At 38.8% G+C, this 26,295-nt stretch overlaps 1 protein-coding gene across 1 annotated transcript in view; it reads left to right on the plus strand.

Annotated features, from left to right (window-relative positions):
- Positions 1 to 26,295, plus strand: part of LOC117551405 (CUB and sushi domain-containing protein 1-like) — a gene marked incomplete at its 3' end in the record, with an annotated part of 111,317 nt that overhangs the window by 49,636 nt on the left and 35,386 nt on the right. Inside the window, exons 5-7 of the mRNA XM_034224292.1 lie at positions 12,646 to 12,758; positions 13,643 to 13,720; positions 24,919 to 25,000. Coding sequence (XP_034080183.1) covers positions 12,646 to 12,758; positions 13,643 to 13,720; positions 24,919 to 25,000 — 273 coding nt within the window. The remainder of the gene's footprint in view (positions 1 to 12,645; positions 12,759 to 13,642; positions 13,721 to 24,918; positions 25,001 to 26,295) is intronic.

Raw genomic sequence — 26,295 nt, forward strand, 5'->3', positions numbered from 1 at the left:
GGTCTTCATCAATACAGTATGATGATAATTGTGTAACGGATGGTCCCATTTAGAGTTAAATAGAAGATTAAGCATTGTAAACTTAAGGGCGGGGTTACCCTGTGATTGACAGGTTGCAATCTGCATTGCCCAGTTTGCATTCGTCAATTTTTTCATCTAATAGTTGCAACCTTTTTACAGCGTGATTTCAGTTGACAAAGATGGATAGAGGTAGATAGATACTCTATGCACCCAAATTGGAAAATTATTTCACATTTTTTAAAGTTATATTTTGGTCAAATAAAAATATATTCTTCAACGTTTGGTGGCCCAACCCTCACAACCCTCACATATACTTACACAAAACAAAGGTGGAAAAGGGCAAACTGCCAAGCTCGAGGCTTCAAAACATTCCAATGGGTGAAGTCAGACGTTGTGTTTAGATGTTTGAAACTGGCCTTTAGGGTGAGGACAGACTGGGTGCACAGGACAGTTAATGGCTAGTGTGAACTTTATTTCACCTGGATCATTTGTGAAATATAAAGAAGACCGCACAAAAGATGGGGCAGCGATAGAAGGCAGGCAACTGAGTGCCAGGAATGGGGTCAGAAAGACAGAGGACCTCCAGGCATGTGTTTTATTGTGCCTTCTGTAGTAGTCCAATGGCTTTACAACACTGTATGCATTATAGTATATATTGTATAAATATGGAATGCAAACAGTGTATTGCTACTGTATGCAGTTGAGGAGGTCTGAAGCCTTTCTTAGTGCATGGATGTTCACATCTTCATTGAATCAATATGAAGATTGTGTTCAGACCAGTAAGCCAAATTCAGAGAGAAGACATTTCCAGAAAGTTGAAATTCCAAAGTGTAACAGCAATGGCTTTGCGGTTTGGAAGAGGCACCTTGTATTTTGTATTTGTCTTTTTCATATATAATATATAGGGACCATATTGCTTATTTTACAAAGTACTTGTTTCAGTAAACATGTTTATCTGCATGTACTGGGATTGTGTTGACCTGAATAGGAAGAAGACATAAACATCTTATCTTGAAAAAGGCTTTAGATGGAGTATATGATGTTATCTGTTATGTTGCTTTTATCTTCAAACTACAACAGACTTCTTTCTGATTACCTACTGTACTTTATCAATTGTATAATGTTTACAGCAGGTATTCCCAGCTTTTAAACTACACACTTTTATCTTTCCTTTGTTTTTCCTTGCACTCCAAACTCTCCCTGTGGCTACCCCTTCTTCATGTATTTCTAACCATTTACTGTCTTCCTCTCCTGTTTTATCTAAGTCTTTTAAAATTCAGGACAAACTGAAATGCTCAATCCCAATATTGTTAGTTATGTCATTTCCTACAAATGAATGATTCTTGCTCTGCTAAAGGCCATTACTGTATATCCAAGGAGAACAACCAACAGCAATTAATCGTATTTTGTTCCTTATTGCTTACTACATCGTTCACATTGATTTTAACCCAGTTGCCGGTAGTGACAACCACATTTAGCTGTAATGTATCATCACCATGATAGTCGAGGAATTTGAATAAGCAGGGGTTTGTAATGCTGATTTAAAGACGCTGATGGAATCTCTAAATGTTCGCATCAAATGAATCTCTTCCTATCCTATCTTTTACAGACTTCTGACTAAATGTGAGGCCTTAATTGCCAATTATTTCTTAAATTGAGTAACAGGGTCACTACATATAATACAATGAAACTATTACCCACAAGTCTCCATCCTTAATCCATGACACCTGCAAGAGGTCATGTGTCTGTAAAAGTGCACCAAAACTAATTTATTTTGTCATAGAGTTAATCACACATTCAATGATTTGCATGTTAAACCAATTTTGCTCATGTATTTCAAAGTGTTTTTAGTCATCCTTGAAAAATAAAATTGACACACCTATCCATGATCCCCAAATAATTAATCTTTAAGACTTTGGTGAGCCCTTGACATTTCCATTAGTACCACAAGCAGGTTCTTAATGACATCTAAATTAATCTTGACAATTTTAGATGCATTGCCAAGACATTTTACTTTTTAGTTTCCCTCAGGATGAATTGTACTTGTGAGCAGCCAACTTTGCATCCAGCACAATCACCAGATAACATTTAAAATATTCCCTAATATGACCAAATATCTGCGAAGCAATGGTATTTTTATAACCCCACTCTCTTTTTATTACCTCTGACTTTCCCATCTGTCTCTTTTTCTCTGTCTCTTCTCCTCTCTAACAATCATTATTTTCTCTCTCTCACAGTCACACACATACACACATACAGTTTCATTTTTAATTACTTTATTGGCTGCCGTAGAAACACTTGTGGCAAAGTAATTTACATTCAGTCATCTATTTTCTATTTTCTTATCCAGGTCATTTCCTAGTCATTTAACAGGGCAAAATCTGTTCATTCAGTAGCCAAATAATTAGAGGAGCAGCCCAGATGTCATGTTGGTTGAAAACCACTTTCCCTCCTTCTGAGAGATCCAGAGTGTCGGTCAATGCCAGGTGATAGGTGTAGCCCCTCTAGCCTGTGCTGGCCCTTCCTCAGATGCCCCTAGGAGTTACCTGGCAAGGCATCCTTACCATTAGCCAGGTGTGTCTCCGCTTGGTTCCTTCAATCAACATTAAGGTCCTGTTGTTCTAACCCTAAACAAATCCCACTAAACTTCTCCATGATGGGCAACATGATCTGCAAATAGCAGAATTCTAAGCTAATGTCAATGCTGACATGTTTAATACAGACAAAAGAAAAGGAAAGGCACACTCCTATCAGAGTCATTAGCCTAGCTTAAACAGACTTGATGACCCTACAGCTCACACATCCCCAGCGACAGAATTGTGAGGGTTTTACTCCACCCCAAAACAAATGTAGACAAGACAATGAAGCACATTCCCATCGCTGCTGAAATAACTTGAACTGCGTTAAGTGCTGATCCATTTTTTTCCTCACAGAGCCTGCATTGCATCGCTCATAAATGTGAGGTTTAACAATCGGCCATAATTTATTTTCTAGCACCCTGACCTTGGCAGGCGCTCTCTGGAAGGTTTAGCTGTGTAATTCCCCGATCATTTCAACAGACCCTCTGGTCCCCTTACTGAAATTTGGGATTGGCTGGCCTTGTCTGCCAATTCAGAGGGCACCACAACAGGCCTGCAGCAAATGTGGATGAACCATCCGCAGTGCTTCGTGCCTCTTTCTTCCTTTTTGCTTTCCCCTTATGTCCCTCTATTGCATCTCATTTTATTCCTCCCTTCCAGTCGCTTTTTCTTTTTCTAAACTGCTTCCGCTGTTCCCCCTCTTCTTTGCCTCTGCTCCCCTGCTTGTAACCACCAGCCTTCTCTTGGTCTCTTTTCTCCAATTTGAAACACCTCTCTTTTCCTGTTATTACATCTACATTTTAAATTATGTTTACTGGCTCTGCTATTGTGTGTTTCTGTGTGAGTGCGTGGGTGTGTTATGAGATTAAAAGTAGCGGTGTATCAAGATTTTTCACAAAGCACTTGGAATAAACAGCTATCTGTTTTGGATAATGCTTTTCCAAATGTTCTGACTTGTATCCAATCATTTATTTTGCAGTGCCTTTTTGTCATTTTGCAGATGCTCACATTCACAGGGACGTGCCAATGAGTGCAGCAGTGGAAAACACTTTAAAATAATGTATTGCTAGCAATTCGAAGAGCCAATAGGGAGGACAAGGGCCAACACAACAGTGCCCAGGCAGTACAAAGTTATCTCTGTGTCTTTGTGATGTTCATGTATCAGCAAAACGCTTGTGTAATAATCTAATAATAGAGAGGTGCACAGAAATACCTCTATGCTGCTCTTGGATCCTTTGTCCCCCTCTCCTCTCTTGTTCTTGTGACTTGGCCTCTACTCTCCTATTGTCTACTCCTCTCAGGTCTGTCAAACCTCTCCTCTCATATCTAGTGCACTTTCCTCTTCGTTTCATCTTCATAGGGGTTATTAGTCTTCATTGGAAACGTTCTCTTCTCTTTTATCTTTTGGGTTCTCCAGCCTCTCCTTTCTCCAGTCCCTCGTCTCCTTCGAGTTTCTCTGTTTTCTCATTTGTCTCCATCCTTTGCAACCATAGACTGTATATATAAATGGACGTAGGGTCCGTGACGTCACCCATAGGATTCTGCAGAGTTGCCGTGAAGCCCTTAGTAGGCGGAGTCGGCCACTAACGGCTCGACAGTGACGCCAGAGTTCAACTCCCGCCTTCTCCAGCCTGCTCCAAATAAGGGCAAAGAGGCGGAGCCGAGGCGGGACCTGCTGCCACCGAGCTGGAAGTTCCAGAGCTAGCTGAAGCTACCAAGCTAAGCTAACATGCTCCCCATCTGCACGCTGCCGTCACATTTTACGTTTCTAAGGTAAGCGGACATGAAACTATACAGCAAAACTATAAATAATAATCTAAGTTATTGAGCTTTTAGCATAATACTTCAGAATCTTAAAACCCCTTAACGTTTGTATGCAATTGTACTAAATTCAACACTGGAATCAAGCAAATATTAATATGTTTGCATGACATTAGTTATTTATATTTTGATATCACTTAACTATACGTTTAATACATTTAAGTCAAGCTAAGGTACATGTGATGGTAGCTAGTTAGTGCTCTTACCTGTGAGGCCTCCTCCAAACAGCATAATAACCAGACTATATCATTAAAACTAAGTACCAGTTCTAGATCCTTGACTTTAGACAAACAATTCAAAAGACAACATGTATTTAAAGACCAATCTTTATTTGAATGTGCCTCTTAACCTGAGATATTAGTTATACAGTAATAGTATTGACAATCTAAAAAAACTGAGCAACTCAACAGTCAACGTTATGTTTCTTATTGTCTAAAGCATTTATTATTTTCATTTTCCCAATCTCATATTCAGTGTGGACGGATTGAGACAGCCTGGTGTCCAGAGAGCTGCAGAGACTTCAGGGAGAAACCTCCGTGTGATGAACGTCCTGTCTGTTGGTTTGGAGAGGACTGAGGGTCTTTCCTCTGCGAGGAGGACCAGGGCTGATGAAGGAGCCCATGCTGGGCAAAGCTGATACCAACTGCACAGGCCTAGTCTGTCACTTTATTTGACTAAATCTGTTTAATACATTTAATAGGTTTACACCTTCTGTCCATATGTGCTTTTTATTTAAAACATTTGATTAACTTTTGGTTCACATTTCAATAAATTGTATTTGTATTTGCACTCCTTTTGTCCATTATTCTTACTGAAAATGTTAGATTACACATTCACATCTGACTGAAGATTGGCCCCATTTATTTGTGATGTTGCAAAACAAGGTACATGTTGTGAAGCTCATAAAGTGAGGCAAATAGAAATAATCAGCTGATGGAGTGTAGATGTGGAAATAGCTGCATTCGATCAGCTGACTGTTTTTACAATAAAAGTAGTTTCTTAGTGAATGTCCTGTACTGGTCTTAAAATCTCATAGCATCAGCTTTTAATGTTCCTCTTGGATGTTCTTCTTGACCCTCAGAGAAGGAGAACATGTCGTGTCTTTCAGGCATGTCCTTTCCTAACAAAAATGACAGGAAACAAAACATATTATTGCAGAACAAGTGTATTATTTATGAAAGCGGTGTGTTTGTGTGTTTCGGGGCTGTAGATATAATTATTTTGTAATTGTAATGTTTTTTTTTTATTTCAACAATGAGCTACAAAGACAATCAGATTATGAATGAACAGTATGAAGTTCATCAACATTGAAATATATGTTATTATCAAAATAATATTTAACTGTTATCAAAACGTAGTCCAACTGTAGAAGCTTGCTCTGTTGTCTCACTGAAATAATCACTTTTACCACGTTTTTACAGACAATATTGAGAGATAAATAGTAGCAGTTCTCACTATGTGTTAAATATCTTTGCCTTCAATACATTAAATTAGAAAGCTGACAGTCATATTGCTTGTTAACATCTAAATGTAACTTTTTGCATGGAAAAAACCCTCAACTTCACTGATGTGTAGGTGATCTAGTATTTAGTATTGTTTAATGGAATGTATATCAGTGTATTCAAGTCAATACTTCATTTATTTAAACCAATATCTTTCTTGATTCTTTGTACAGTATGAAAAAAAGAGTCTTTGTACCTGTGCTGAAGTTCACTGCTGTGAGGAGTCCAGTTCTGTCTCTCACTCTCTGGTCCAGCCTGTCTGCATCACCTGGACAGTCACCTTAAACAAACAGATATATATATATATGTTTGTTTAAGGTGTCCATCCATCCATCCATCCATCTTCTCCCGCTTATCCGTGGTCGGGTCGCGGGGGTAGCAGTTCCAGCAGAGAGCCCCAAACTTTCTTTTCCCTGGCGACATCAACCAGCTCTGACTGGGGGATCCCAAGGCGCTCCCAGGCCAGCGAAGAGATATAATCCCTCCACCTGGTCCTAGGTCTACCCCTTGGTCTCTTCCCAGCTGGACGTGCCTGGAACACCTCCCTAGGGAGGCGCCCAGGTGGCATCCTAACTAGGTGCCCGAACCACCTCAACTGGCTCCTTTCGACGCGAAGGAGGAGCGGCTCAACTCCGAGTCCCTCCCTGATGACCGAACTTCTCACCTTATCCCTAAGGGAGACACCAGCCACCCTGCGGAGAAAACCCATCTCGGCCGCTTGTATCCGCGATCTCGTTCTTTCGGTCATGACCCATCCTTCATGACCATAGGTGAGGGTAGGAACGAAAATGGCCCGGAAGACAGAGAGCTTTGCCTTCTGGCTCAGCTCCCTTTTCGTCACAACGGTGCGGTAAAGCGACTACAGTACCGCTCCCGCTGCTCCGATTCTCCGGCCCATCTCACGCTCCATTGTTCCCTAACTCGAGAACAAGACCCCGAGATACTTGAACTCCTTCACTTGGGGTAAGGACTCATTCCCTACTTGGAGTGGACAGTCCATCGGTTTCCTGCTGAGAACCATGGCCTCAGATTTGGAGGTGCTGATCCTCATCTCAGCCGCTTCACACTCGGTTGCGAACCGATCCAGTGAGTGCTGAAGGTCGCAGACCGATGAAGCCATTAGAACCACATCATCTGCAAAAAGCAGTGGTGCAATCCTTAGTCCACCGAACTGCAGACCCCCTCCCCCCATGACTACGCCTCGAAATCCGATCCATGTATATTACAAACAGGATTGGTGACAAAGCGCAGCCCTGGCGGAGGCCAACCCTCACCGGAAATGGGTCCGACTTACTGCCGAGGACCCGGACACAGCTCTCGCTTTGGGAGTACAGAGATTGGATGGCCCTGAGTAGAGACCCCCTCACCCCATACTCCCGCAGCACCTCCCACAGTAACTCCCTGGGAACTCGGTCATACGCCTTCTCCAAGTCTACAAAACACATGTAGACCGGATAAGCGTACTCCCAGACCCCCTCCAGGATCCTTGCGAGAGTAAAAAGCTGATCCGTCGTTCCACCACCAGGACGGAATCCGCATTGTTCCTCCTCAATCTGAGGTTCGACAATCGGCCTGACCCTCCTTTCGAGTACCTTAGAGTAAACTTTCCCACTACTCATGGGAGGCATCACACTACTCAGCCTCCCCGGGAAAGTTTAAGGTGTCCATATATATATATATGTAAAGTACCATGTGTACAAACAATATAACTGATTCTCTTCTGTTGAACATGTTGGATTGTGTATTGTCCGAGTCAGGGGCCTTTTTATTTTACTGTAACTTTGGAAGTTGTGTTACCAATGCTTACTGTTTATTTGATACCCATTTGGTAATGCAATTAATAAAAACAACAAGGTTTGGGTTCGTTCTTCAGATGACTGTGACGTTAACGTGTAAGCTCAATAATGAACTCCAGCTCAACCAACCATATTGTAATATCTAAGTAATCATCTTGAAATATGACATTAATAATTGTAATATACATACATCTTATTGTGAGGTTGATTTCACATACACTACTTCGACATTAGCTTGTCTACATACTTGAGCATAGCCAATTTAAATTAACCTTAGATGCATACAGTTCTACCTACATAATAAAATATCTCTAAGTTACAAGGATGTAACCTTATTTTATCAACCTCAAACAGAAGCCGTTTGTTCAACAGTATTATCCCACTTAACACTTGTCTATTTCGTTGTAACCTTTATATATACAGTCTATGATTTTAACTTGGAGGCTACGATTACAATCGTTAGCACCGATGTAGCTACCACTAGCTTACATGCTAACCCAAGCCTTACCATTCATTACGTAGCTGATTAAAATCATTAACACATAAATAAAGCACTAGAATTTCACTTACCGCAAAACCGCATTCATGCACCGTCTGTTTTAACTGCAGAGCGAGTCACAATAGTCCGATATATAAGCATGAAGAACAAACAACCACGGTCGACTACAAGTTGTGTTTCCTGGATGAGCTGAGCAGGCAGAGTCCCTGTAGCTAGCTTCACGGAGCAGCTAGTAGAGAGACAAGAAGCTAACAGCGGCAGGCACTTGACAGAGCCGTCACTCAATGTGACCACGCCCTAATTTATGCACAAACTTTAAGACCTAATATAAATAAAAGGGTCGCGTTAGAAAACAATTCACTCACAGATCCATAATCATGAAGGTGGAATCTAACTATATCGATAATAAAATGTATGGAGCCAGGGGTAGAAACATGTTTTTTTCTGCTGTAAAGTTGGGCATTTTAACATGGGGGTCTATGGAAATTGCTCCTTTCTGCAGCCATCGCCTATCGGCCAATATATGAACTGCAGTGTGTGGCACTTCCGTATTGGCTTCCCGGCTCTACCCCAGTTTGCCGCTTGTTTGCAACCTGGTATTTGTAATGTCTAACCTCATTTAGAGCTGCCTCCTTGTCCCCCCTTTTTCAACTTTGGACCTCTCCTCGCAGCTTGTGTAACTGTTAACTGTGATGGTTATTCTCGCGTCCAGGAAAGAGAAGCTTAAAAAGGAGACTAAATGGAGTCTCTGAGATGTTTTCAAATTGGTACTTTAATTAATAAAAAAGGCGCGGTAAAGTCACAAACAGGATATTGTCCGACAGAAAAGCAGCTGCCTCTGGCCCTCGCTAGCAGAGAAAAGAGGCCGAACCGCCCAGGTGCTGCTGTTATATAGTTTCTGCAGGCTCCTCCCTGGGGGCCGGCTCTCCGACTATTTAATGTCCGTTGTTACACATATCACAGTATACAGACATTGTACATTCAATATATATCTAAACACTCCTTTTCTCCTCCTTAACTCTTTCATGACTTTCCATTCAACACATTCTAAACGCTGTAATCAACACTCCAAAAAATACAGGAAATCCTTCACAGCAATTCGATTTCCGGTCGCTCCGAATGTTGTGACATGCTACCCACATCTGTAAACGATAACTTACTCAAATAAACTGTACCTTCATTTAATATCCAACAATAATAATATCTCGACGTCTATAGTTGTAGTGTTGAAATCAGTAGGTTTCGGTGTGCAACATCATATCATATCGCTGCTAAATTCACCTCTATAGGAAATGGTATATTAGCCTCATGCTAAATGCTAACCGGAGGTGAAGGATTTTCAGAATAAAAGTCTAACTGGTTGTGCACAAGAACTTCTGGTTTTTCAGTATAAAACAGCATTTAAACTAAAGGTACATTTAAGGTACATTATGCCATCAAAACATTGATTTTAATTTCTAACATAACCTCTCTCCTTCTGTTCATTTAAGTGAATGTCCTGCTCTCACCTCCTCTACCATCTTCTCCATCTATCAGCCTCTGTTTCCTCGCCGGTTTTTCTCCGTCCTTTTTCTCCTCTGCTTACTTTAACCTTGTAAGTTTGCCGTCCATTGGATGGTTTATCTGCTTGTCGTCCTATTACCTGCTTACCAGTTTCTGTCCAACCTGTCCTTTATTATCTGTCTCGCCTCTTCTCTCTCCCCTTCATGTGTATTATTTGAACTAAGCCTGTCTTTTTCAAGCCTTTCATCAGTTCCACCTCTTCTCTTCTCATTTGATCCTCCTTCTTTACTTTCCTTTTCTTTAATGTTCACTCCGATCCCTCTCTCATCCTCCTGTCTGACCTCTTGTCTCTGCCTCATTCCAATGTCCGACAGCTGGCCAGTCTTCATGAATTATAGAAGAGATACAGCTGACCTAAGTCTTTGTATCTGTTTTGCCCTCTATTCATCTTATTTTCCTATCTTTTTGGGCTTTTAAACATAATAGTTCTTACAAAATGCAACATGGAACTTTGTTTTCCTCAACCATAAAGCTAAACTCTTACTCGAAAAGCACAGTTTGAAGAGTAGCGACCTCTTTAATTGTATTAAAGCTGCGATAATAGATTTCTTACAGTGCAGAAATTGTATATCAAATCACCAACATTTGCAAAGTAACACACATGTAGTAATTCAGAGGCCAAACATCTTGCACATCACCATGTATACAGACCCCTCTGGGAAATGTATCTCTCTTAAAATGTTTTGAGTGCAAAATTGTTTGAAAACAGTCCAAGACCATTTTGTTATATTACAGTTAGCAGTTTCATCATGTGAATCTTATGTATTGTCGGAGCACATTTTCTTTAAAAGCCTGATTCAAAAGGTACAGACTATGAGATACAATCACACACTTACAAAAATAACTAGAATGAAAAGTGCTTTGAGACTTGGGTAACAAAAATCCTCTTAGGCTGAAAAGCTCACTAATGTTATACTTAACTGCACATCCATGTTGCTAAAACACATATCTATGGAGGTCATTAGGGTGGGATGCATTGTTTTTTTTCCGACAATAATATAAAGTGCACTATATTCGCTATCCAACCTCAAAATACCCTCAAACTTTTTGTTCTCTGGTTCTTGCATTCATGTCTCATATATGTCATTACTGTGAGTCTCACTACATGCATGTGTATGTAACCACACTAACTGATAAAGACCACTCGCTGAGAGATAACACTCTGCTCTACTGTAGTCTATTTGATACTAAACAGTTAGATTGCCTTCGGGGCGGGCAGAGCTTCATCCCATCTGACGTTCTTTATATTCATTTTTTCTTATTCTCTTGAGTGGTCCTTTTTTGTTTGATAACCTTCCCGACTGTATTAACAGAGACTGAACTCACTGTCTTCAGTAATAATCCCTCAATAAGGGCCTTTAACAAGCTCTCCTAATATTTATTTTTATCAATCCTCATATGTTGTGTCTGCCCTTTTCCTTATCAGTGCTCCTCCCTCCCTTACGGTCTCTCTATCTACTCAGTATACCTGTGGCATTATTAAAGGGCAGTTAGAGTGGCTCTTGTTGCTCTAGGGAAGATGGTAGAACATTGACTTCCATGCAGTTTCTTACATCATTTCCTTTTTCATCTCAGTGCACTATTACCCTCACATTTTTCAAAGTTTTCTTTATTACCCCCATGGTTGCTGTTAGTAACTAAATGTGAGAGCAGTTAAAGCTGATGTAAGTTTTACCATAGGCAACCAACTCATCGTCTCGGTGATGATGCTTAAACAAGTGTTTTTGAAGATGTGAACTTTGCTTACTTTCTACCACTATTATGATTATTACCATCGGCTTTCACTTCTTCCACTTTACTACTCCATTCCTCTCCTCTCATCTTATATCCTCGCTTCTCGGTGTTTTAGTGCACTTTAACATGTAAGCTGTCTCAAGAAACTATTGTAAATAATTCACGTGGGAGTTACACTGCACCCAGGACAAGTGCTGTGCTCCACTTCTGGTCAGTGGTGTGATTATGGGTAGGGATAATATCACTCATTCAATTCCCTCGTCCACATATTTCAAGCCAGTGGAACAAATTGTCTTTCAGCTAAAATCTTCTTAAATTGCTGCCAGCCTTTGCACCTCAGAGGATAATGCAAAGTGACATTATAATCACACTTTAAACTCTCGGAAAGTTCTGATTTAAATAGGGATGTTTTTTTGTTTTTGTCGATTTTTTTACAGGCTCTCAGAGAAGGTCATTTAGATCGTGCAGTTATTTACATTTTCAAGTTCTTTGTTTTGTATGCTACACCGTCTTTTGTTTGTCGAGTAATTTCACAACAGAAATTGGTCATGCTGCCGTCTGTAATTACATTGCCACATTTTGGTGACTTTCCCCTAAAAACAGCATTTTTGTTAGAAAGGTTTTACCTACCTCAAATTGAAATATGTAGGCTTGTCTTCCATGAGCACACCCATAACCTGAGTGCATGTACCGCAACAGAGAGCCATTACATACATGTCAATCTCTTGAAGAAGACATAATCTCTCTGTAAGCGTGATGCTCACCATCAATGTGTACCCTACAGAAATTATGTGCACATAAACAAAACAATAACAATAATTCAACTAACAGTGTATTCGTTGGAGCGGGCCTCTGTGTGATAGTGGTGAATGCTGTGGGTCTGCAACAACCACAGCTTAAATGTTGCTAAATCTTCCCTTTCCTATTGGCCTGGTCGGTTTCTATTGTATTTTATTTACAATTACATCAATGTGCAACTCATCTCTAATTTAGAAAGGCTGACAAAGTCCTGATCGTTACAAGATGTGAAAATCATTAGGTATGTTTTGTTTTGCATTTGTCTATGCCTGTGTTCTTCTACTACTTTGTTTGTATTTTTTATAGATTATTTGGTATTTGCTTACTTCCAGGCTGACTGGTACAACCCTGCCATCACCAGTGATCTCGAATAAGAACTGGCTTCGGATACATTTCACCTCAGATAGCAACCATCGAAGGAAAGGATTCAGTGCACAATACCAAGGTACTTTCAGTCTCTTCTATTCTCTGCCTCCATTTTATGCCTACATGCATGTTAGACACTAGCACTGTACTTACAATACATACCTACAAACCCGTAACAACAAAAGATAGTACTGGACATATATAGTACATTTATTGCAGAATATTTATATTAACTGTAATTGAGGAAGCCAATTATTAAGGACAGAAGTCTGAAACCACCTGAGTGGACTTCCTGGACCTTTCTGTCATCTAATTGACTGGTCGTATTACTTAATTAGCATATTAAGGTGCATATTAGTTTCCACGTGGCGGCTCAGATTTAATTGGCTACTTCCTTCCCAAAACAGGATGACCCAAGACCTGTATATCTTGCTGTGCGCCTCCAGCTCTTCTTCACTTTATGCTGCTTCTTTCTTCCACAGTGGTCGCTCTCATGCTCTTGTCTTGGTACTCCTGTCGTTTCCTTTCTGTCTGTCTCTCTGTGTCTTCTGTATGTATGTGTGTGTCTGTGTGTATGTGAGGTCTGTTTCTCGTGGAATGACGTTTGGTTTCAACACAGACTTTTCTGTTATTCCCTGCAATGATGCTACTTAGGATGAAATAGATGGAATTCATTTCCATGCTGCTCCACTGCTTTGTTTTTTCCCTATTTTCTTCTCTCTTGTCTTGTCTTTTCTGTGTCTTTTAATGTGTCCTTTCTTTTTTCCTTGTTCTAATTTTCAATTCCTGCCACTGTTGCACTGTTGTAGGTTTGTTATTAGAAGAGCTGGAAGCACTTTCTGAATTGCATGCATAGCTGATGTGTACTAAATGGCAATGCTTAAAAGATATACAGTAATTTAAGTTTAATAAAGCATTATTCATAATTAAATTAATTAACTCCCTTTCCTTTCCACTATGCAGTGAAGAAAGCAATAGAGTTGAAGTCCAGAGGGGTGAAGATGATGCCCAGTAAAGACTCCAGTCACAAAAATGCCGTCTGTAAGTAAACTGTTGTCTGTTGTGTTGTTGTTGTTGTTTTTGCAGTGTGACTCTACGCCATGTTGAAAAACCTTTTTAAACTAATGTTAAACACATTTGGTGTGATGTGGCAAGAGCAACAACGTTCAAAATAAAAACCAAAATCCATAAATATTTGTGCTTACAGAAGTCAAATGTATTCATAGAAGTGAATATGTTTTTAAAATACACCTAGTATTTGTAAAGACATGTTATGTTATGCTACGGGAACAATCAATTTTTTCAGTTCAATACAAACCAACCAATGAAATCTAAACATCCTTATTACAAATACTTGTCACTAATAAACTGAAATACCGTAGCATTTTGTCGCTGTTATTTTGGTTGGAAAACGTTTCAAGTCTTCTTTTGCCACACACAGTAAACCTCCCTCAGCTGGTGTCACAAGAATAATCTGCTACAGTCCATAATAAACTCAATGTAGCATAATGGCTCAATTTCTGCTGGCGTAGCTATTGCTTTCCAATGGACAAGTTCTTGTATATCCATTTCTGCTTTCTATTTCAATCTAACTTTCTAAATTTCAAGTAGAGTCTGGTGGTTTTGCGTTCTTCACGACAAAGCTGGAAATGTGCCCACTGCATCTTTTTGTTCCCTCTGAAAGTGCAGCCAAGAATCCTGCAAAGTGACAGTGTATTCTCCCTCAGGTGAAGTCATTATGTAATGGGTACATTTTGTATTGTAAGCCAGAAGAGAAATAGTACAGTCCTATATTGGACATTAATGAGGGCTAGTATATGGAGGATAAGTACAAAAATACAAAAAAAGTCCATTTAGTTTCTGTCTGCTACATTATTTTTCACTCGGCTCTCCTCTCTCCCCTACTGTTCATGTGCAAGCTCTTTGCTTGCATAATACCCTGCATGTCATTTAAAAAGGATTTAAGTAGATGTTGTTGTGCCTTTCACATCGCTGTTTTTGACATGATGAAAGCCTTTAATTTTTTTATTATTCCAAGAGCACAAAGCATGACTACATGTCAAAGATAATTATTATATTATTTTGCATTTTGAGGCTGTAATTTAGATGCTTTAAATTATTAAATTGATTTCCCATTTGTTGTGATGAACAGGATTGACTTTGTTCTCATATCTCAGGCAAGTTGCCATGTGTGGATTTTATCACATACAAACCCCATGTTTTCCCAAGGAACTGACTGTAAGCTTCCTGGGTTTATTAGAGGAATACAATGGAAACAAAACAAAATGTTCCCCTTTAAACTGTGGGGTTTTTCCTTGTTTGGAAGTTTTTCCTTGTACGATGTGAGGATCTAAGGACAGAGGGTGTCGTATTGTCATACTGATATTCTGTACAAACTGTGAAGTCCACTGAGACAAATGTAACATTTGTGATATTGGGCTATATAAATAAACATTGATTGATGATTGAAAACAAAAGCAAAGCTTTGTCAGAGAAGGTCACATTGTAATGCTGGCATCTATTTTTGAGAGTAGGTGACCATTTTTGCAGTTTATTTTGGTATTTACAGTAGGCCAATAAAATATACCTCTAGTTTCTATGTTAGGCATTTACTTATTTGCTCAAGTTAAGCTTCATGATATCTTAACATCAGAAGAACCACCTTCACTAGTGTTTGTAGAGAGGATTACATATTGGTTGTTATTTAATAAATCACATTAAAAAGACAGATAAAAACCAACTAACTCTTCTGTGCTTGTAGTGTTTAAATGGGTGTTAGATGCGTTAGCTCAGTTGCAGCTAATAGGATTTCTAATAAACTTCTATATTATGTTGACCACAAGGCAGAAAAACAATGAATTTTAATGATTGATGCAATGAATATTTCTACAAATGGCAGACATATTTGTTAGCAGCTTGAGATGCCTCTGAAACTGTATTCAGATCATGTGACCGAGGCTTTTAATCGTCACATAAGCTCAAGCTCATACCTCATCCATTCCTTAGGGTTTAGCTCCATAATAAGACCCTCATCAATAATTCTACTGATTTACACGCTCAGCCAAGCATGTGCTGGTGCAATTACCATGGTGTTTTTGTGTCTGTATGTGAAGAAGCAATCGTATGTGCTTGTGTGATTTTTCATGTGTTGTAGCAATTAAGATTACACTTCTTGCTATGTGTGTGTGTGTGTGTGTGTGTGTGTGTGTGTGTGTGTGTGTGTGTGTGTGTGTGTGTGTGTGTGTGTGTGTGTGTGTGTGTGTGTGTGTGTGTGTGTGTGTGTGTGTGTGTGTGAAGAGCTCCCTGGGCAAATCAATTTGTTGTTTTTATCACTGATGTGGGGCTCAGAAGAGTTTGGATCTCACACAATCTACTGTAGATTACAAAAAAAATAACAAGCATGCACAGATATAGACATATATGCAAACACACTCGCACACATGTTTTCGTGTGAGAGAATTGCCCAAAGTCATTCTGCTTAGTCAAACGTTTTTGCATTTGCTTGTTACAAGAAGAGCCAAGTAACAAAAAAAGATCCTGTTGCGAAGTATGTCTCTTTTCATGGTCTCTGGAGCTTTCTCCCACGCTGACATTATTTTATTTATGTTTCGTAAATACATATTAACTTGAAACACAAGCTAACTACAGGCAGTAAATCTCACCTGTAAAAAGTCAGTAAGTGTGGTCCAGATTCCGTTGCACATAATCCTGTGTGGGTTTCATAACAATGTAAAACCACAGTGATCACCAGTGGTTCTGTATGTGCTTCAAGACTCTCAAAAGTAAGCTTTCCCCCTTTTAAAATGATTGCTACCCTGCAGAGAACAATGTTTAATCACAATTTGGAGCCAAAGAATAATGATAATGACTATTATCGGTGTAATTCTGGGCTCCCTTAAGCTTTTTGGAGGCCTATCCGTTTAGTTTCTCACCATGGGATGATGCTCATTAAAACATACAAGCCTTTTTTATAATGGGGACCTAAACTGAGTAAATGTGGGTTTACACATTCAGTCGAAGGCTTAGATAGGTCACTATAATGTTGTTCAATAAGTTCATCAATCTGGGATCATAGATCATTAATACAGTTTTAAAAAACTAAAGCTAGGGTCCACTTTGGGTCCCGAGCCTGTCTTTGAACAACACTCTATGTATCCCACTAGTGACATTAGAGTGGTATGGCAAATAATGATGCATTATATAACCATTACACAGAACCAGAGACTGATGATAATGACTTTTACCTGTCTAGAGAATGGAGTGCTTATGAATCATAATCTAAAAGACTTTCTGAAGCAGCCTCTAGCCTATATTAAAGCACAGTGTAATAGACAGACACACATGAGAGTACATTTAAATCAGTTTGAGAGTGATACGTTTATGAATAATCCTCACACTGACTATTGATTAGAACCTTAAGTCATACTAGATAGATGGAAAATGGATGGATAGATAGTTAGATAGAATGTAAAATAGTTCAACTTAAATCAGCCCATCTTGCATTTGCAGTTGCCCTCTCTCAGCGGTAACATTAGCTTACTGCTGAGGATGTGTCATAATTATAGAGAAGCTGAGAGATTGTGATTAAGGACTTGTACTCCCTAGACAACGACCTAGAAGTGTAATGAATCATTATTGTGAGAGTGTGATTTGTAATCAGTGTTTTCATCAGGAATACCTCACGCTAATGCAGCGTGTTGCCATAAGAATATTCTTTTATGCTGTGTTTTATGACTCAGCATCATAACAGGCACATTTATGTAGAAAAATTGAATGGGCTAAACAAAATATTGGCGGGAAGATGGCTGCAGACTTCAGCTCTCAGCTTGATGACCTTTGAGCACAGGAAGGTGGAGGAGAGAGAGAGGGCAGAGTGGATAAGAGGCAACAAGAAGAGCAAGGGGAGCAGCAGAAGAGAGCATATTAACAAACTGCACTTCACACATTTCTCGCCCCATCCAGCAGGCATCTGAAGAGCACATCAAAGGCCCTTACCTGAAATACATGTCAGCTGATCACACACACGTACTGTACACACACAAACCAACAGACTCTCCCACGCTCTCTTTCCTCTTGCATCCTCTGTCATTGACTCTTTGACCAAGGATCCTTTTAATGGTTCATCTGTCGGCTCTTTTAATAGAGTAAATAAACTAGTACGCTTTACGGCTTTGCATCCTGAATGCAAATATATCTTTTGTTGTTTATCCGTCTTTACGTTGCACTCCAAGCCAGTGTTTTCTGTTTTTTGTGTCCAACTCCCCAAGCCAGTGGTTTGTGACTCTTTCCACTGGAAAGAAAACTAGCACCAGAAAAGTTATTATATGTTTTGTACAACCTTTGTGTACATATCTTAGTGTGTCTTGTTTCATTCGCCCCGTTTCTAAGAGCGTTTTTGGTCTGAACTCTCCCTCTACTTTAACGTAAAAGAGTTGCTAGTGCCGCCTAACCTGCTTAGTATCGACGACAGATTCTACACCTCTGCAACAGACTGATTTAGGAATGGACACAAAGGTCATTGATAAATACTACTTTCAAACATCTAATGCGACACACTTTGGTTGTAGTTTAAGCTTATCATTTAGATCCTTAATTTTTTATAGAAACGTTCTGAAAAGATGTATAACATGATTTCACCTTAATCTGACGAAACCTTATGTGATACCTTCTGTTATTTTTTTAAATGATAAAAATAAGTGATCAGAAAACATTCATCTGCTATCCTTGTATTTATAAAAGACATTTTATTTTTCAACGATGGATAGGTTTCCTTTTGGTAAACAACTTCCGTGACACACCTTCCCAAGTATTTGTGATAGCTAGAACTAACAGTTGATGTATTACTATTGTAATACTGGCTTGTCAGTGGATAGAAAAAATGTATCTGTAACCTACAGTATGCAATATATACTTAATAAACACCTTTCATAGAGAAACCGACATTTGAATATGAACAAATAAGCAACAGCTTTCAAATACATTGTGTGGAACTAATAGTATAGCATATCCTTCAAAACTGTAATGGTGAAAAGGTATAAAGTTGCATAAAGTTAGATATTAGTATAGAACATGATATATTATATTCAGCAACATCCCATTACTGCAGCATTAAATACTCTTTACTTCTTGCTAAGTCGGCTCCTTGAAATCTAAGAACATTTCAGACATGGCATTGCTCTATCTGGGAATTATATAGTGAATATTTTTATCACAAATGATAGGACGAAATGAGTCATTTAGTGAGTTTAAACTCCGTCTATAGAATGAACAGCAGATATGAAGTGGATTCTAGTACAGACGTCAGAAATGCCAGATATAACATACACCAACGAGAAAATTAATCAGCTTTTACACATTCCCTAAAAAGTTGACTTTTAGAGATGAAGGGTTGCTGAAGACACTTTGATGATGTGGAAATGCTATTATGCAATATAAGCTTGTGTTTAAACATTGAAAGGTCTTTTAAATGCAAATATGCCTATGGGATTAAGTCAGTTTGAGGATTTTTGACATCAGCCCAGCAGTATTGCTAGATATTTGGCAGCTTTTATTTTCTATTACAATCTCATGTTGTTTGCATGAGCTGGATTTGTTTCGTCATATGAACCTTTGTATTTGATGCCAATGAAAGCCATTTGAAGTGAGAGAGAAAGGGATGAGAGAGTGCGCCTGAGAAAGTGTGCTTTTAGACTGTGTTTCTGTGGTGAATTTTGGACAGAACATCAAAAACACAGCAGCTTGTTCTGTTTGCATCATATCTTATACAAACACGCATACACAGCATCAATACGTTCACAACCCCTCAGAATACACATAACACAATCACCCAAATGCAGCAAATCATTCATCCATCTTTTATTCTATGATGCACCACACATCCGCACCCAATGTAAATTGAAGCTAATGTGTACGAGAGAAAAAGCGGGGTGAGCAAAGCGAGAATACAAAAGTAAAGGAGTGTGTGGGAGCAGAGGCAGATGAGGAAGACAGAAAGAGAGGCATGTGAGACAGGTACAAGAACAGATGGAAAGAAAGAAACAGAGACATTATAAGGTCAGACATTGGTCTTTCTCCAGGATATTCTCTTTTTTTTCATTTTGTGTTATTGTAGTCCCTTTATAGCAGGGGTGGGGAACCTCCGGCCTCCGGGCCGTATACGGCCCGCGAGACAATTTGGTACGGCCCTCGAGGTAATTTATAAACACACGCAAAAAAGAAAAAATGTAAGAAATCTAGACCGCAAAAAAATTAAACAAGCGAGTGCCTGTTTTTCCTAGCCAAGTTCAGGGTCCTTGAACACAACACGACTCTAACGTGTCATCATCACGTGGTATATGTCTCGTCTGACAGGGGTGCAGTTCTGACGGGGAGCACCAGAACGCCACTCCAGCACTTCAGAAATTGCTGTACCCATAAGGAGCCGTACACATGCTGCAGTTTCTGCGTGTCTGTGTCTTTAGCTGAAAGCCCAGTGGCGATCTGCTCATCTGTCATACAGTCAATAACTTTGTTGTTATTAGCATCTGGTTAGCTAGCTATGCTAACGAATATAAGACGCTTTTTCTCCAACCAGTGAGGCAAAGCCACATCTTTATGATCATTATAGTTATAAAAAAACAAGAGAATAAAGTAAACAGGTATAAAATACTATATGACAGTAAAAAAAAGTTGTTATTAATAAAGAAGAATACAGTTTGAAAGGAGAGTGATTTGTCATATTCATAAAGAAAAATAAATCTGCTTACAGTTCTGTTTCATATGGATGTTGAGAGATGTATCCATAGATCTCCTAATGTTGCTCTCAAAGTGCACCAGATTGATGCTTTTAACTTCAACATTTAAAAACAAATCTTCCCGGGGGAGCATGCCCCCCGGACCCCCCTGGAAGAGGTTAGCCCCCCCCCCCCCCCACTTAAATCATGTTCACATGGATAGGAAACTAAATACATTTGCACACATCTTGTGTCCATATCTTTCTGTTTTGGTGGTCACGCCACACCGTGCACGTGCATGCATGCGCGAGTCATGGTGAGATATCTGGATTAAGAGGTTGCTTTTTCTTTGCACATAATGAAATGAATAGGCTGTGATTTTAGTTTTTTTAAGCAGAGGTCAATCATTTGTACGGCCCTCTGAGGATATTGTAAACATTGAAATGGCCCTTGAGAGGAAAAAGGTTCCCCACCCCTGCTTTATAGCATTCACCTCATTTCCATTTTATTTATTCTATCCTTCCATTCCCTTTATACTTAGTTTTTTTGCTAACCATCATTATTCATCCACAGAGTTCCATTAAGACAGAGCTGGTCTAAACTGGTTTCTGTCATGTTGTCTGGTCTCATTTACATTTACATTAGGTTTTAGGCATGCAGCAGATGCTCTCCGCCAGCAAAGTCTAAAACCAATGGAAGATCCCAAATATGAGCTGGACGACAATTGCAATGTGTTTTGCATTTTTGCTCTATTCTTTTTTTAGGAACAAACCAGATCATGCAGATAGATGAGAAAAGTAGGAGGGAATGAGATGAATGTGAGAACTGAAGGCAGTGTTCTTCATTAGATCGCCGCACGTGTTGGTTTTCATTTCAACAACACAATGTTTTTGCCATTTAATTTAAAAGTTTAATCTAAAACCCATTTTTTCCACAATTCCTCCCTGGAGGTTTTCCCTTTTTGTTTAATAAAGCAAGCAAAAGGAAAGGTAGCATCATCTCAAAACTTTCTACACTTAAAACCTCAATGTCCTTGGAAATGTTATACGTTTAAAACTAGGAAAAAGTTGCAACATATATTATACATTTACATACTGTAATGTAAATATTATTTCCAATGTATTTTAATATCATGTCAGTTTTAATGATAAATATAGCTGTCAAAATAAACAAAGTGAGGTAAAAAGGCAATATATTTTTGTAAGCATACAATAGTATACTGAGTATTGAAAATGGCTGTGCATGAGTACAAATGTTGAATTACTCTACATCACTCCAAATGTTTATGCTCTCTATTCACATAGCACAAAGTGTCAAACATCTCAGTGACATCTTACAGATGAATTTAGATCTCTGTTTGCTAAGTAGGAATCACTTAGTAAACAGATATCAAGGTTGTTCTGCTGTGAGTATCTTCTGCCTTTCTTTGCACAAAATCCTGCATACCTTTACTCTACTTTTATTCAAAAATATTGTTATTTTTACTCCACTACATTTAACTAACTATCTCAAAGATTCAGATTAATCAAACAAACTAACATTAACAAAAACATAATCATCATGTAGGTTAACTATTGATCCCTTTACGAAATGTGCATGCTTCCTGGCAGGAAGCATGTCTTCGTTTATTGGCTGAGAACCGCAGTGACGCGTCCTAAAACCCGGAAGTAAACTCCTTCCGGTTCCTTCGTCAAAAACGCAATGCAATTTCTCCATAGGATTTTGGAAAATAGCTCGAAATAAGGTCTGTGGTTGACACACATTTAAGAGGGATCACGTTTTGTTCAGCCGGATAATCTCCTACTCCTAATACTAGTGATGGTGAGATGAAGCCTTATGAAGCTTTGAAGCTTTCCAGCCAATTGGTTCGCAAAAGGGTTCATCTCATGAGGCTTCATCATGGGCTTCATTTGAACACAAACCCCCTGTTGGTCAAAGTGTGTAAAACAGGCAGATTGGACATCTCAACAGTGTGCTCTATCTCATACCGAGTTCCCAATGAGTAAAGCCTTAGAATAACTCTAAACAACGAACATTAAATCATGTCTTCATGTTAACAATATTGTTTTTATTCCAGTTGAATGATTGTGATTGAAAAGCCTAAGGAGGCTGGTAAACATTGCAAAGAGGGATTTGCATTCCTTCATAAACTTAACCATGTTGTAGCCTGAGAAAGGCTAAACCATATCAAAGAATACATTTATTAACTACATTGTCTCATTTAGCTGTAGCTTTTATAAACAACAAAAAATACGTATTGTTCAGTCGTTGAACCAGGAACCCTGCGGTCGTGAGTCAACTGCTTTCCAGCTGAGCCACAGCACACACACTAAAGCTCCCTAAAAACACTGGAACATATGTATTCCTGTATTTATTTCTGTATTTATTCATGTTTTTATTCCTACATTTATTTATGCTTGTATCTATTTATACGTTATGACATGTTCCGACCTCTATATAGGTGAGGGTCTGAGCTCTCTTGATTCCATCATGTCACCGGGCCCGGGTACAGGAGGGGTAATATGGTTCTTATTATACATCCATTGGTATTATGAGCGTTGTGGTTCAACGGTTCAACCGATCTGAATCTCTTCGTGAAGCAGTCACGTGGTATCGACAGGCAGCGAGGCTTCGTTTGTCATCGATGACGTCACTGGCACAAAACGATACAAGCCTCGATACATGCTTCACAAAAAGCTTCGGGGATTACTCGACACACGCTCCGAAGCCTATTAGTGATAGCAAAAGTACTACCGTTAACCTAGAGTTAATTTATGCACATTAGTGCCATATTATCCTGAAATGAGTTGGATATCTTTACATTTTGTAGGCTACTTTGAGTACGTTATGATGCTAATACTTTTTGATTTTTTTGGGTCAAATGTGACACAAAGTACGATATTAGTACAGAGTATTAAAAAAAAACACTTTTGCTTGTGTAAAACATCTTCGTCTCCCACCGACCTATGAAGTTAAAACGTTTTAAAAAAAGAAAAAGTTATGATATTTACCGACTGCCTTTAAATGCATTGACTTGAGGCTTTTTAGCCGGCTTTGGCTACTGGCAGCAACGCACTTTTACGGAGAAAAACAACAAAAATAGGCGATAAAGAATGACTGAAATATAGGCTAAATAAACACTATATGAATGTAAGTTGGTTTATTTTTATGAGAGGAAGCCGAGTGTTCTCATTTATCGATGTAATATGTGTCTTCAACAGTTAGCTAACGTCGAGCTACGTAGGCCTACGTACTTTAACCAGGTAACGTTAGCTACATTTGACATGCATAGTACATGCAAATATGTCTTTATGGGTTTGGTGAATAGAATATTTGGTTAATTAATATTTGTATTCATTTCGTAAATGTAAAAACTCGTAAAATGTATAGTTTAGCTATAGTGTATCTTAATTTAGCCTTGTAGTTATAATGGAAGACTTCATTCACTGTTTGTCTGAAATCATCTATGGTTGTTGACTCTTCTTTTTATGAATATTATCCAATTTATAATTGGCCTACAAGAAAAACCCAGAATCCCCCCTCTTAGACAAAGTTTGACTTGTCATTGCAGGTAAAGCACATGTGTAATTGAGAGCACTGCAAGTAGGCTTAACATGCCTGCTGTCAAATTAAAACATATATGTTGTCATATAAATACCTTTACTACGATACCTTTTAAATACATTTCAATAAATATCTCAAATATAGATTGCAAAAACATCACAACGTCCCAATGCATCTGGACGCATTTTGCAGTATGCAAGACAGCACACTTATCTAGCTATTTTAACCGACAATCCTTTGTGCATTAGTTGAGGAAATGCTATACCCAAATAGTATGCATAATACATGCAACAATACATACTTTGTAAGAGCTAAAGTATATACTAAAAAAAACATCCCTGGTGGCATTTTTCTTCTCTGTTCTTCCTTTTGACCAGCAAGGTGATTGAGATTTGTTTATTTAGTTTTGGAGCATTCCCTTGAGAGATGTATTACAACAGGATTTTCATAATGGGGGTTTTCATTGATGCTCTTTGATGAAACACTTTTTAAATCCTTAAATCGTTTTTTCTTATATCTGTCAGGTGGAAAAACAAAGGTGAAGACCTTGTTTTTATATTGAGGCCTGTGTATTGTTCAAACATGATGCTGTGTCAACTGAGCAATGATCTATTTCAAAATGCAAAGGCTGCCTGCCTAATTTTGTGAATTTTCAAAAACAGATGGGGATATTTCTCACTGTTGGAGCTGCTTAAATCCTTGACAGTCATCACATGTTGAAAAATTAAAAAAAGACTTGGATGCTTGTGGTCACAATAACAAAGGTGACTTTAATCCCATCTCACTTTCAGCTTACTGTAGAAAGTGATATGAGAACTGGTTTAATGTTTTATCTGTCAGCATTAATTTATGCCGTACATGTTTCAAACTGTATAAGATGTCCCTAAAGTGTGTGAAAATATCCTCTTCAAATGCACATTGCAAATGCACACTGCTAACCATATATTTGCCTTTTTCTTTCAGTGAGTCAAAGCGGTCTTGCTGGGGATGTTTGTCCAGATCCTGGAGTTCCAGAAAATGGCAAGAGGATGGGATCAACCTTCCAGTAAGTTCCCTCTATTCCAGACTTAACTGCTGTCAGTCAATCCTTGCCAAATCAAATGTATTAAACAACAACAAGTGCCTTAGATATTTTTGATCCTGTGACCAGCCTGTGGATCAATAATATATGCATATAGATTCCAGACTGCAGAAATGTTCTCACCCAAAAGTATTTTTCTGACAATGGACTTAAATCCTGGCACATACATTGTTTGGATGACATGGGAGACAGGGGATGCTAACTCAATTTATGTGCATGTGCTATGTTGATGTTGTTCTTTTTACAAGTCAGAACAGCTTAGTTGCCAGCACAATTGAGTGATAATCAAAAGGATCAGGAGAGAACTTCGTGGGCTGGTATTTTTTGACTGATTAACTGTTACTTAAGAACATTAAATATTGCAGCAGGCTAAACAGAAACGTATTTAGAAAAAACACATTATGTTTGTTGGCACAACACAGTTTCCAGAGCTGTTCCCCTTCCCTGGCTTTATAAAATACGTGTATGTGCAATGGAGGAAAAAAGCTCGGTAAGCTTAGTTTAGATCTGATGACACCTCATGTTTTCAAATAAGAATGTTTCTGTATGTCTAGATTATTTGGAGGTTTCAGACATTGTGGCTTAAGGGCCCAGTTCAGATTAGAAGTTATTTCTTCATAAACCACAGTTTGTTTCTGTATTTGAGTGTGAGTACAACTCTGTCCCAGTTCTGCTCCCAGAATTGTTCCAAATTGGTTCCGCCGTTTTCCATGAGACTGAAGTGTTTTCTGGTTTATACCTCATCATAACTAATGTATGTCTGTTGGGGACCTTTTGTTATAGATCCGGCTTTTGAGATGTGAACAACCTTATGTAACTAAAATCTCATATATTCCTATTTGCAGTGTTTTAAATCCTCATAAAGGTGAAGGCTGTTTAGTGCTCTTCAGCAGAAATACACAACCCTCAACCTTATAGGAAAGGACAGTAAGAGCTGCTATAGTTTATAACCTGCAGATATATAATTTTCAACACACACACACACACACACACACACACACACACACACACACACACACACACACACACACACACACACACACACACACACACACACACACACACATACACACTCAATAAAAAAAAAGGTCATTCCTCTGAGAGTGTAACTGCTTGATTCTTCGACCGGGGAGGGCTGACATTGGGCATGGAGGTCAAGTGTGTGTGAATGCATCAATTCATAAGCATATGTAATATTGTGCATTTGTGATTGTTTTGACAAAAAACTAAAATCGCATAGAGCAAATGATCTGGGCAGC

This window comes from Gymnodraco acuticeps, unplaced genomic scaffold (genome assembly GCF_902827175.1).
Source record: "Gymnodraco acuticeps unplaced genomic scaffold, fGymAcu1.1, whole genome shotgun sequence".
Lineage (NCBI taxonomy): Eukaryota > Metazoa > Chordata > Actinopteri > Perciformes > Bathydraconidae > Gymnodraco > Gymnodraco acuticeps.